The sequence below is a fragment of the Talpa europaea genome (assembly GCF_964194135.1).
Source record: "Talpa europaea genome assembly, chromosome: X".
Taxonomy (NCBI): Eukaryota; Metazoa; Chordata; class Mammalia; order Eulipotyphla; family Talpidae; genus Talpa; species Talpa europaea.
In genome coordinates, this window is record NC_140081.1 from 743,922 (window position 1) to 757,837 (window position 13,916).

Here is a 13,916-nt window from a genome sequence, read left to right on the forward strand (position 1 = left end):
CCTTGGTCTCCTCTGGAGGCCAGTGTGAGGCTTCACCTGCCCTGGGTTGCTTCCCTTTGGACACCCATGAGTCGGGTGAGGCTGTACCTCTCCTTTAAAGCATTCTTACCCCCGTGTCTGCTTCTGGCAGCCCCGACTTCTAACTCATGAGGACTCACAGGCAGGGAATAGTACGCAGTCACGAAAAAGGAAGACGTGGAGGAGCAATGATTTGAGAGCGGAAATTATGCAAGAGCAGACCCCGATGTTTCGCCCTTGTCACCATAAGCTAGTCCACATAGTTCGCCACTTCGTAAGGTTGTTCATGAAGCATTGAAACCCCAAATGCTGTAGGATGGATGGGTGAAATACCAGACAGGGGTGTTTAACAGGAGGGGAGGCATTCCTGGGGATCCACTGTGCTCCTCTTACTTCTCAGTCTAGACAACAGCCCCTTTGGGGCATTTGGGGTTAGCTGGCCTTGTCTTCTCTATTCTCCAGAGGATTGAGGTGTAACTGATAGATAAAAGGGTATAGATTCATGATTTGATAGACGTATGTGCCGTGAGATGACCACAGAGAGAACTGTGTGTGTGGTGGGGCCAGGGGTGAGGACACCTAAGACCCGCTCTGAGCAGGTCCCTGAGCTCATTTCTCTCCTAACTGGAGTCTGAACCGTTGCACCATCACCCCGGGGGCCCGCACCTGCCGCCCTTGGTTGCCACCATTGCACAACCTTTCTCTGAGTGAGGGTTTATTTAGGATGCCCCCCAAAGGGACATCACACTGTCTGTGTCTCGCTTATTCCACTTTGCAGGTCACCCTCCAGGCCCATTCCTGGGGTCATGAATACCAGGACTCCCTTTTCAGGACTGCATACTATTCCCACATGGATGATGGATGGATGGAGGAGAGATGGTGGATGATGGATGGAGGATGGATGGAGGATGGATGATGATGGATGGATGGATGGATGGATGGATGGATGGATGACGGATGGATGGATGACGGATGGATGGATGATGGTGGATGGATGGATGATGGATGGATGTCTGGGGGACTCTCCATGCTGTCGTCCGTGGTGACTGCACCCATTTACAGGGCTCAGGGTCCCTTTACCCCGAGTCCCGCCAGCACTTGTGATGTCTGCTTCTCCTGGACGCTGCCCTACAGGGCGGGAGGTGTAGTCCCACCAGGGTCTCCATCCTCCTGGCAGGAGCAAAAGGGGAACGTGCCGCAGCACGGCTGCAGCCATGGCTTCCACATGATGTTGTCCAGAGAGAACTGGGGCGGCACGGGGCTCAGCGTCCTCCGGTGCTCCTCCACCGCCTGGCCCACCCTGGCAATCACCGCCTGGTACCGGGGTTCAGAGTCGGGGGACAGGGGCCGTGCCTCAGAGGGGTCGCTGGAGAGGTCGAAGAGCAGCGGGGGGTGGTGGTGGGTCACGCCATCCCCCGAGCAGGGGCACACACCATGACCGTAGCAGGCACCGGCCCCCTCGGGGTGGAACCGGGGCGTCGTATAGTGGACCTTCCAGAGCCTTCCGCCTGGGAGCAAAGAGGGAAGTGGTCAGGGTGGGAGAAACCCACTGGACGGTCAGCACCCGACCCAGCCCCAGGGATGGGCCACCATCCCAGGGCCGATGAGAAGACAGGACACCCAAGGTGCTTGCACGTGGCTGACATCGCTGCTCAAATCAGCGAGGGTGCGTGTGTGTTTGGGAGCAGGTTTCTCTATGAGGGGTCTGCTCACAGGGAGACAAAAAGGGGCTCATTCGCAGTGTTCAGGGTGGCCAGCCACGGGCACTCACATAGACACCCACAGCATATGCGTATCCGTCTCCCCTGTTGTGTGAATGTTCAACAGCCACAAATCAATCAATAGAAGCGGGATGAATCGATAGTGTGGTCGGCAAAGGTCGTGCTATGTTGTACAGGGGTTTGCATAATAAAGGCAAAGGATGGCACAGAGCACCCCAGGAGGATGGAGGATGGAGAATGGAGGGATGTATGGATGATGGATGCATGGATGATGGATGGATGATGGATGGATGGATGATGGATGGATGATGGATGATGATGATGGATGATGATGGATGATGAATGGCTGGATGGATGGCTGGATGATGGATGGCTGGATGATTGATGGCTGGATGATGGATGCATAGATGGATGGATGGATGATGGATGATGGATGATGGTGGATGGATGGATGATGGATGGATGATGGGTGGGTGATGGCTAGGTAGATGGATGGATGGAAGTATAGACAGGCAGGTGGATGGATGGATGAAGCCTCCAGGGTTCGAGCTGCCCTACCCCTTCACTCTCCATGCTGCTCAGGCACCTGCCTTGTCTCCCTGGATATTATCAGCGAATCCGCTCAGATTACAAGAATGGGATCTGCTCCGTGTTGCTGAATTTTATGTGGCAACATCGTTGGGTTCTGGTGACACGTGGTGAAACCCGAGTGTGGATGTCCCTGCGAAACTGTCTTTGAGATGTGACCAACACCGCAGTGGTGCACTTGGGGTAAAACATTGCTCAACGTGGGTGGGTGGGCCTGGCCCAATCAGCTGAAGGACTTTCAGCAAAAAAGACCGAGGTGCCCCAGGGAGGGTGCTGTTCTGCCTTGAAACTCAAGCATGAATAACCTGCCCGAACGTCTAGACCTCAGGGTGGTGGACACAACACTGCACCACCAACTCTTGCCAGGCTGCTGCCTTCCCTGGAGATTTTGGATTTGACAGCCTTGTAAGCACATGGGACAGTTCCTTAAATTCTGTCCGTCCATGTATGTGTCTGTCCATCCATGAACCATCCATGAACCATCCATCATCCATCCCTGTATCCATTCACCTACCCATCTGCCTGCCCTTCCATCCATCCATCCATCCATCCATCCATCCATCCATCCATCCATCCATCCATGTCTCCATCACCGACTCATCACCCGTCCATCATCCGCCATCATCCATCCATCAGGCATTATCCATCCACCATCCATCCATCTACCCATCTATCCATCTGCTCATCCATCCATCCACCCATCCATGTGTCCATCACCCACTCATCACCCGTCCATCATCCGCCATCATCCATCATTGATCCATCATCCATCTCATCCATCCATCATCCATCCATTTACCCGTCTATCCATCTGCTCATCCATCCATGTCTCCATCTCCCACTCATCACCCATCCATCATCTGCCATCATCCATCATTGATCCATCATCAATCTCATCCATCCACCATCCATCCATCTACCCGTCTATCCATCTGCTCATCCATCCATCCATCTATCCATGTCTCCATCACCCACTCATCACCTGTCCATCACCTGCCATCATCCATCATTGATCCATCATCCATCTCATCCATCCATCATCCATCCATCTACCCGTCTATCCATCTGCTCATCCATCCATGTCTCCATCTCCCACTCATCACCCGTCCATCATCCGCCATCATCCATCATTGATCCATCATCCATCTCATCCATCCATCATCCATCCACCATCCATCCATCCATCCATCCATCCATCCATCCATCCATGTCTCCATCTCCCACTCATCACCCGTCCATCACCCGCCATCATCCATCATTGATCCATCATCCATCTCATCCATCCACCATCCATCCATCTACCCGTGTGTCCATCTGCTCATCCATCCATCCATCTATCCACCCACCCACCCTCCCATTTCCACCTCTCTGGAGAACCCTCCTCCCATAAAGCCCCCGCCCCCCTCCCCGGTGGGTACTCACTGTCCCTCTCCTGCCAGCGGGCCGCGTGCAAATACTCCCCACAGTAGTGGAACAGGAACTCGTGAGCCGAGTGCCGCGTCGCTCCCTGCAGCAGGGGCACCAGGCTGCGCCCATCCAGCACCCTAATTCAGCGAGACCCCAAGGGCAGAGTCAGGTCCAGACAGAGTCCCAGCCCTGCACATCCTTGCACGCGCCTGCGGTCTTTCCTGGGGAAGCTGCTGGCACGAGGATAAAGACTGCGCTTCGGGGTGAGACGCTGTGGACAGAGGCCAGCGCTGAGTCCGCAGCCAGGAGTGTTTATCTGGAGAGCGGTGAGTCCCTCCCGGAGGAGCTACTGCTGGTTACTGTGGCCCCGGAGGACTGCGGGCTCCCGGCTCACCCTTCCCGTCCTCAGACGGTCAGGCGTGACCAACGGCGGAAAAGGAGTCGCCGCGCCAGGTACTTTATTTCATCCCGAATCTACTGAGCACGGTGAGGTCGCCTGAAGGCTGCCCCTACGTGGAGGACCCGAGAGCTCATGTCCTCGCGTTCTCTTCGTTTTCCGCCTCCAGAGGGGAAATGTGCTAAGGGGGGTCTCCCAGAAATGAGGGCACAGGCGCTTCCACTGGCCCCCTGTACCTGTCCTGGGGCACCGCCCCGCCGCCCAGCTGCACCACGGTGGGGAAGACGTCCATGAGGCTGGTGGGCTCGTGGATCACGCGGCCGGCCGGCAGCACCCCCGGCCAGCGGAAGATGCCCGGGACGCGGATGCCCCCTTCCCAGCCGCCCATGCCCTTGCCACCTGCGAAGCCAACAGGGTTACTAGAGTCCAGGTGTCGTCCAGTGCACACATTCACCCAGGTGCACGTGTACGTGTGTGTGTCCGTACGCACCCTCACAGATGCACACCCTGCCCTGGAGGGTCAGTGGATCTCTGTGGTCATGTCAGCATGGCCTGTGAGAAGTCAGATCATTCCCTGTACTGGGGTTTCAGAGAATGGAAGGTTGGATGGATGGATGATGGATGATGGATGATGATGGATGATGGATTGAGGGTGGATGGATGGATGGATGGATGATTGATGATGCTGGATCATTCATGGATGGATGGATGATTGATGGATGATTGATGGATGATGGATGGATGATGGATGGATGATGGTGGTGGAACATGGATGGAATGGATGATTGATGGATGGATGGATGGATGGATGATGGATGAATGGATGATTGATGATGGTGGATCATGGATGGAATGGATGATGGATGGATGATGATGGATGGATGATGGATGGTGGATGATGGATGATGGATGGATGGATGGATGGATGGATGATGGATGGATGGATGATGGATGGATGGATGATGATGGATGATGGATTGAGGGTGGATGGATGGATGGATGATGGATGATGATGGATCATTCATGGATGGATGGATGATTGATGGATGATGATGGTGGATCATGGATGGAATGGATGATTGATGGATGGATGATGGATGGATGATGGATGGATGATTGATGATGATGGACCCTGGATGGATGGAGGATGGTGGATCATGGATGGATGGAATGGAGGATGGATGGATGATGGGGGATGGATGATGGGTGGATGACTGACAGATTAACAGGGAGACAGACAAGAAGACAGACCATGGACAAGCAAAATAAACCCGCAGGAAACATTCTCTAAAAGGTGTAAAAGAAGAGCCGGGTCCCTGAAAGCCAAAACAACATCTGGACACGTAGACGGTTTCTATTGTTTGGACAATTGGATGAAAGACTCAATATTGGGTCAAAGACTCAAAATACGCGTATAGATTAAAAACTATGGTTCCCAAATAATTAGGGGATATTTACACCGTCGCCAAGGGGATGGCTGGGACACACACCAAGCACCCTAAGAAGACGCGAGACCCTCTTTCAAGGGGCCCCGCTGCCCTACTAACCGCCCTGGTCCGGGGAGGCCGGCCGGCTGGTCTCACCTCTGTATATTCCGTTCCATCCGCCCAGCTGGCCCCGCTCGTCTCTGGCCTCCAGGTGTCCTCCGTGGTCGGAGGTGAAATAGGTGAATGTCGTGTTCGTCAAACCGTTCTCTTCCACGGCGTGAAGAATTTCACCTTGACAAAAAGTGGGCGGTTTCACGGCAAAATAAAGGCGCGGGTGCCGCCCACACAACCCGGTGTCTAAGGGGGCGCCTGCTGGAGACTCGTAAACGGGGAGCAGAGATGCGGGGAAGGCACTTGTCAAGCACGAAGGCGTCACTACGTATCCTGACGACGCACGTCTGGTGACAAACCTGCAAAGGAATCAAAGGCTAAGAGCCAGGGTGGCACCGACGGGAGCTTTAGACACACTACGCTGAAGAGATCTTCACCCTCGTGCTCAGAGCAGCACCACTCACAATACCTGAGGCGTGGAGAGTGGCCGGCAACAGACAACCAGCTATAAAGATGTGGTCTCTGCATGGTGGAATACTACACAGCTCTGAAAAAGGCAAAACCCTGCCCTCGTGCTCACAGCAGCACCACTCACGACACCTAAGTGGTCTCTATACACAGTGGAATACTATGCAGCGGTGAAAAAGGTGAAACCTTGTGCTTGTGCTCACAGCAGCACCACTCACAACACCTGAGACGTCGATAGTGTCCAGCAACAGGCAAGTGGGTATGAAGATGTGGTCGGTACACACGGTGGAACACTACGCAGCTCTGAAAAAGGCAAGACCATACTCTCATGCTCACAGCAGCACCACTCACAACACCTGAGGCATGGAGAGTGTCCAGCAACAGATGACTGGCTATGAAGATGTGTTCTCTGCACAGTGGAATACTACACAGCTCTGACAAAGGCAAAACCCTGTCCTCGTGCTCACAGCAGCAACACTCACAACACCTGAGACGTGGAGAATGTCCAGCAACAGACAAGTGGGTATGAAGATGTGGTCTCTACACGTGGTGGAATACTACACAGCTCTGAAAAAGATGAACCCCACCCTTGTACTCACAGCACCATCACCCACAACACCTAAGTGGTCTCTGCACACGGTGGAGTACTATGAAGCTGTGAAAAATGCAAAGCGGTGCCCTCATGCTCACAGTAGCACCACTCACCACACCTGAGATGTGGAGTGTGTCCGGCAACAGACAACTGGGTATGAAGATGTGATCTCTATACATGGTGGAATACTGCACAGCTCTGAAAAAGGCGAAACCCTGCCCTTGTGCTCACAGCAGCAACACTCACAGCACATGAGGCTTGGGGAGTGTCCAGCAACAGATGACTAGCTATGAAGATGTGGTCTCTACACACAGTGGAATGCTATGCAGCTCTGAAAAAGGAGAAACTGTGCCCTCGTCCTCACAGAAGCACCACTCACAGCACCTAAGTGCACTCTATGCATGGTGGAATACAACGCAGCTGTGAAAAAGATGAAACCCCACCCCCGTGCTCACAGCACCATCACCCACAGCACCTAAGTGGTCTCTATACACAATGGAGTACTACGCAGCTCTGAAAAAAGCAAAGTGGTGCCCTCGTGCTCACAGTAGCACCACTCACCACACCTGAGACGTGGAGTGTGTCCGGCAACAGACAACTGGGTATGAAGATGTGATCTCTATACATGGTGGAATACTGCACAGCTCTGAAAAAGGTGAACCCCTGCCCTTGTGCTCACAGCAGCAACACTCATAGCACGTGAGGCTTGGGGAGTGTCCAACAACAAATAACTAGATATGAAGATGCGGTCTCTACACACAGTGGAATACTATACAGCTCTGAAAAAGACGAAACGGTGCCCTCGTGCTCACGGCAGCACCACTCACAACACCTAAGTGGACTCTATGCACGGCGGAATACTACGCAGCTGCGAAAAAGATGAAACCCTGTGCTCATGCTCACAGCACCACTACTCACAACACCTGAGACGTGGAGAGTGTCCAGCAACAGACAACTGGGTATGAAGATGTGGTCAGTACACACGGTGGAACACTACGCAGCTCTGAAAAAGGCAAGACCATACTCTCATGCTCACAGCAGCACCACTCACAACACCTGAGATGTGGAGAATGTCCAGCAACAGACGACTGGCTACGAAGATGTGGTCTCTACACATGGTGGAATACTACGCAGCCCTGAAAAAGATGCCCTCGTGCTCATAGCAGCGCCACTCCCAACACCTGAGGCATGGAGAATGTCCAGCAACAGATGACTGGGTATGAAGATGTGGTCTCTACACATGGTGGAATACTATGCAGCTCTGAAAAAGGCAAAACCCTACCCTTGTGCTCACAGCAGCACCACTCACAACACCTGAGTGATCTCTGTACACCGTGGAATACTATGCAGCTCTGAAAAAGGCAAAACCTTGCTCTCGTGCTCACAGCAGCACCACTCACAACACCTGTGACATGGAGAATGTCCAGCAACAGATGGCTGGCTATGAAGAGGTGGTCTCTACACACGGTGGAATACTACGCAGCTGTGAAAAAGACGAAACCCTGCCCTGGTGCTCACAGCACCATCACCCACAGCACCTAAGGGGTCTCTATACACGGTGGAGTACTACGCAGCTCTGAAAAAGACGAATCGCTGGCATTTGCAACACCTGGGGGAACCGTCTGCGCGGACTCACACGCGCCTCGGAAAACAAACACGTGAACTAAACAAAACAAAAAATGAAGTTTCAGGCCGTGAGACCCCTTGGCGGTTACCCCAGTTGCTGGGGGCACCCAGGACTCACCCACCAGCCAATCCATCTCCTCCACGTTGTCGCCGTACAAGCCGTGCCGGCTCTTCCCCGCGAAGGCGGCGGTGGTCACCAGCGGGATGTGGACATGGAGCAAGGACACGAAGAGCAGGAAGGGCCGGTGCTTGTTCCTGGAACAGAAGCGCCTCAGCCGCCGCGCGGTGCGCCCTGGGGGCGGACGGACTCGCAGGCAGACACGGGGTGGAGACCCGGGGTGGAGACCCGCGCTCACCTCTCCAGGAAGGCCAGCGCTTCCCTGCGCATCCGCAGCGCGGCGCTCTCCAGCACCAGGGGCTGCTCGATGACCTCCCGGTCGCGCATCAGGAGGCAGTTCCAGCGGCGCGCGAGGGCGAACGTGCAGCCCCAGGCGGCCAGGAGCAGCAAGGCCAGGCCGGCCAGGGCGCCCAGCGCGCGGCTGGACACCGCGGGCAGCCCCCAGGCCCGGGCGACCGCCCCGCCCAGCGCCGCGGCCGCCAGCACTTGCATCCAGCGCTCCATGCGCGCCCGCAGCGCGCGGTCCACCTCGGGGGCGCGGCCGGGCGCGCAGTCGTTGACCAGCGTGAAGGGCACCCCGAAGAAGGCGCCGAAGCCGTGGCGCAGCGGGTGGTGGCAGTGGTCCCCGCGCCGCGCGCAGTTCACGCCCTGGTGCCACTTGCCTGGGGACGGGCGTGCGGACCCCGTCAGGGCAGCGGCTGGGGAGGCCCCCGGGTTCCCCCCAAATTGCAAAAGAGCAGAGGAAGGAGCTGGACCGTGGAGAAAAGCAGCAAGATGGAAACTGGACAGAGACAGAAAGGAGGGAAATCTGAAGGGGAGCAGCGGAAATTGGGGACCACACCGTGGGTTCACCCGCGCGGTTAAGGGGAGCTGGGGGTGGCCAAAGACCGAGACCTCAGAAAGTCAGGAGAGGGGTGAGATGTTCTGGGCCTTTGGGGTCCCCCCTTCTGTTGCCAAAGTATCGTGAATTAAACAAAGTGGGGACTCCATTCTCCAAGAAGCTGCACCCCAAATGCTTTCCAAGCTGTCTCTGCCGCGCCCGGAACACTGGGCAGGCGGGATGGAGCTCAAATCCCAGCAGGAGGACGTCGTACTGGCCGGGGCACTGCCCCTGCACCCTCAGCAGCTCCCCCGCGGGCAGGAGACACCCCAGGGCTTCCCGCCTCGGCATGTGGGCACCCCCAGGATGCGGTTCCGGACAGACCCGGGATGGCGCCTCTTAATGGGTTTACGAATAACCTCGGGAGGCAGGCGGGGGGCTCGGGGACCCTCCGGCCACTCCACCAGGGGCGGAGGACAGTGGACCAGGAGCGGGCGGCAGAACTCAGAATCTGCTCCCCCAAACCCAGGTGTGGCGTGAGGATGGGGGGCCTTGCGCGGAGCCCCCAAAGGGAAGCCCAGAGTACTCCCGCGCCCCCGGACCAGCCAGAAACAGCCTCGTGACCCAGAAGGGGCTCCTCGGCCGGACATCACGCCCTGTGGACCCCCCACTTGCGGGCCCTCCCCCCGCCAACCCTGGACACAGGCTGGACGGAGCAGCAGCTTCGGGGTACAGACAGCGAGGTCTGGAGCACTGGGTCGGGGTCTGCCGCCTCGGGCACTAGGGAGAGGCATGATTGCTGGTGCGAGCCGGGGGTCACGTGCTCCCTTCTTCCTGAGCATGTGGGGGGCCCCCCAAGTGTGCAGCTGGCCAGCGCCGAGACCCCCCCCATGTCCAGCGGAGTGGCCGCTCCTAAGGCTGATGGCGGCTGCCGTGTGCAAGCCCTGCAGACACAGGCGGGGTCCTCCCGGCACCTGCTTTCCTGCCGCACGCTGGGGCAGCTGCCAGGGCCGGCCGGACTGGCCCCTGGTGTCCACCCGCTGCTGGACGACTGGAGGACATGGGGGGAAGCTCCCCCCACCCCCGGGCTTGTCCCAGATGCCACCATGTTGGCCTCACAGTAGAGCCACAGCAGAGAGGTGACCGCGACTGTCGCCCCGAGTCCTCCCTGGACACACACCCCCCCAGGGTGGACGTGGCAGCCCCGACCCTCCTGTCTGAGCAAGCCAGGGCCGGGCGAGCCCCCCAGGAGCTCCCAAGCAGCAGAGACGAGGCAGGGAGGGCAGGAGGGGAGCCCAGGACTGCCGTCTCCAAAGGACGAATCCCAGGGGCCAGCTTGGGGCAGGAAGTGGGGTTCCGGAGCTCCCCACCCCCAGGGAAGCCGGGGGGCCCACCAATGAGGCCGGTCTCATAGCCCTGCTGCTGCAGGACCCTGGCGAAGGTCGTCTCGTTCTGGGGGAGCCCCCCGGAGCCGGCGTTCCACTGCAGCGCCCGGTACCCAGAGCTGGCGCTGGCGTCCATGCCTGCGGGGACGGCGGTCACCACCAGGGGAGCCCCCTCCAGGGGGACTGGGGCAAGGGGCCGCAGACTGGCCCGGGGACTGGCCCGGGGCCCAGCACCCACCCGAGCGGAAGGCGTGTCTCCCGGTCAGGAACGCGGCCCTGCTGGGCGTGCACAGGGGGGCGGCCGCCAGGTGCTGGGTGAGCCTCACGCCCTCCTCGGCCAGCCGGTCGATGTTGGGGGTCCTGGCGGGGACAGCGAGGTCACCGCGGCTCTAAGCCGCTGTTCTGCTGCTGGGCGGGTGCCCCACGGGGCCAGGCTGACCACAGTGGACAGCGCCAGGCAGCAAGGCTGGGAGCTGCTGGGGAGGGGTGTGATCTGGGGGGCGTCTTCCTAAGGCCACCCCCCTCCAAACAGAAGGGAAAGAGCCTGCACGGGGGTGGTCTGCTCCGTGGGGGGCACTCGTCTCTCCAAAGAGGACGCACCTGCCTGCGTCCACGTGCCAGGGATCGGATGGCGCCCTGTTTGCATAAGGGAGGGCCCCAGGGAAAGTGGAGGGTCCAGGGTCCCTCCCCAACCCAAGGAGGGTGGAGCTGAGCAGGGAGGGCACTCTTGGGGCTCAGGGCCCCTGCTGTGGGGCCTCCCCGCATTCTGCAGCCTCTGAGCCCTGATACCTCAGGGTGCTGTTGCCATAGCAGCCGAGGTCGCCAATGCCCAGGTCGTCCGCCATGATCAGGAGGATGTTGGGCTTCACAGCAGGCGCCCCCGTGGCCTGGCACGGCCTGGGCAGGAGACACAGGCCGAGCAGGACGGTCCAGGCGTCCCTGGGAGGAAGCACAAGTGTCCGGCTTGACACCCCGCGAGGCGCTCGCGATGCCAGGGAGCGAGGATTTAAGGGGGCGCCTGCACCTGCCTCCCAAAGTCCTCCAGCTTCTAGGGCGCGCGTAAAGGACCGAGGCTCTGTGCGCTCCAGGCTGCGCCTTGGAAAGCCGACCGGCCCCAGCCCTCCTTGCACGCCCCGGGCACCCAACCATCCGCTGTGCGCCCTGCACGGCTGGCAGCGCCGTCGCGTCCCCGCGTCCTGGGCGCTCTGGGGACGCCTGCGCACCGGCCTCTCCTCTCACAAGGCTCGTGGGGGCCAGGAGGGGCGCGGACACCCCGGGGCACGCGGCTGAGCCCCGAAGCTCCCGCGGGGACTCGTGGGCGCCAGCGAGGGCGGAGCGCGGCCGCGCGTCACGGCGCACCGGGGCGGACCCGCCCGGATCCCGGGTGTCCGCCGCGAGGTGGGAGCCCGGCGCGTCCCGTGGACCGAGCGGAGGCTCCGGATCGCGCCCCGGGGCGACCCAGGGCGCGGACTTGAGACACCCTGGCGCGCCTGGGGCGCACGCAGGCCGGGTACGGAGCCGCCCCAGCCCCGGTGGAGGGTGCGCTGGGAGAGGGGGGGAGTCCAGCGTGACCCACGGACCCCGGTCCCACCCAGCTCGCCCGCAGACTCTCGGGGCTGCGCTCCCCGGAGGCGCCCCGGGGCGTGGTTTGCCGCGCTGGGGGGCCCAGGTCTGGGGTGGACAAGGCAATAGGGCTGCGGGGCGGGCCGAGGCCAGCTCCAAGGGGGCGGGGAGGCGGGATCGTTCCGGGGCGGGGGGCGCCTTAGCTCTGCGGGGAGCCCCCAGCACCGGCCACGCTGCTGCCTGGGGGGCGCCGGCGGCGGTCGGGCACACTGGGCGTCCTGGGGGGCCGCTCGGGGTGCGTCTGAGGCTGCGGTGGCAGCTGGGGACGGAGGGGGCGCCTCAGCTTTGGGGTGGGAGCGGCCCCGAGCGGGAGGGGAGGGGTGCAGCGCCCAGCGGCAGCCGGGACAGCGCAGGGGTGCGGGGTGTTGAGGGGGCGTCTGGTGCAGAAGTGGGGCGACGTGCAGGTGCCAGGCGCGGGGATACAGCGGCGCAGGCGCAGCGGGGGAACTTGGTCTCCGTAGTTCCTGGGCAACTGGGGCGGGGCGCGCCCCTGCAGAGGCGGGGATTGGGGGGCAGAGGCTTCCGGGGGCGGGAGCTAGGGGCGCGCCCCGGCGGGGCGGGGCCAGGGCCTGGCGCTCGGGCCTTTGTTTTCCCTTCCCTTCCCCCCGCCCCCTCCAGCTCCTGTCCCCACGCCCCTCGCTTTTCGGGGGGCTTCGGCCCCGCACCCCAGTCCTGCTTGCGCCAAGGAGCCGGACCAGCCTGCGTTTTGGAGACTCCAAGGCGCCCGCGCCGCCTCCAGGAGCCCCGGGGTGCCCCTCCCCGCTCGCGCCACGTTCCCCGCGCCCCGAGCACCCTGGGGTCACCTCCCGGGGTCCCCCACACCTGGCGGCGGGCGCGGCCCGTCCCCTCCGCGCCGTGGGTCCCATCAGCGAGGCCGGCCGGGCGCGCAGGACTTTGCCCCGCGCCTCCGCGCCCCGGCGCCCGCCCCCAGCGCGTCCTGCAGGGCCGGGCCCGCCGCGTCGTCTCTTAATCTGCGCCCGGGGCCTCCCGGGGAGTCGCTTCCCAAACAGGTTTCCCCAGATCTCAGCGCCTTGGGGCGCCAGGAGCAGCCGCGGGCTTGGCACCTCGCCGCGGGCGCCCCAAACCCCAGCAGCCCTCCCGGGTGCGCGCGCCCGCGGCCCCCTGGCCGCCTCACCCAGCAGCTCGGTCCCCGCGGGGGGGCAGGCAGGGCGGTCACCCCCAAGTGTTCAAACTCCCCAAGACCTTCAGGGTGTCCGCGCGCCCCAAAGCTAAGAACAGGGATGCAGGTTAACAAGTGGGGGGCTGCGTCCTGGTTTTCCCCACGACGCATCTCGCCACGAGGGGGAAGCCTCTGCCCAGGGAGGGGGCAGCCACTGTCGTGCTGCGCCCCATGGGGGTGGAGAGGTGGGGGGGTCCCCTCTGGGAAGTTTCTGCAGCTCCCTTTGAGGGGGTCATGGAGTCTACCCAGGAGAGTGAGTTTGCAGGGCAGGGAAGGTTCCCTTTTAAAAAGTTGGGGGACTACTTCTGTAGTCAGGGGGCAGGAGAGCACCCCAAAGGGCAGGATTTGCTCAGAAAGGCACCTGCAGGTGGGGGGAGCGGGCAGGGCTGCCCAGTGACCTCTCCGGGAGGCCCGCCCTGAGGGAGGGGACCTTCC

The 13,916-nt window shown here is 60.6% G+C and overlaps 1 protein-coding gene across 1 annotated transcript; it reads right to left on the reverse strand.

The window, feature by feature from the left end:
* Nucleotides 1-1,146: 1,146 nt before the first annotated feature.
* LOC311186969 (arylsulfatase D-like) lies at nucleotides 1,147-13,167 on the reverse strand (the record flags this gene model as incomplete). The annotated part of the gene is made up of 10 exons (XM_084258171.1): nucleotides 1,147-1,526; nucleotides 3,750-3,871; nucleotides 4,368-4,530; nucleotides 5,715-5,849; nucleotides 8,474-8,610; nucleotides 8,712-9,135; nucleotides 10,688-10,816; nucleotides 10,917-11,038; nucleotides 11,468-11,617; nucleotides 13,124-13,167. 10 exons carry the CDS (start codon nucleotides 13,165-13,167, stop codon nucleotides 1,147-1,149), a joined length of 1,806 nt encoding a protein of 601 aa, XP_084114297.1.
* Between the last annotated feature and the right edge of the window lie 749 nt (nucleotides 13,168-13,916).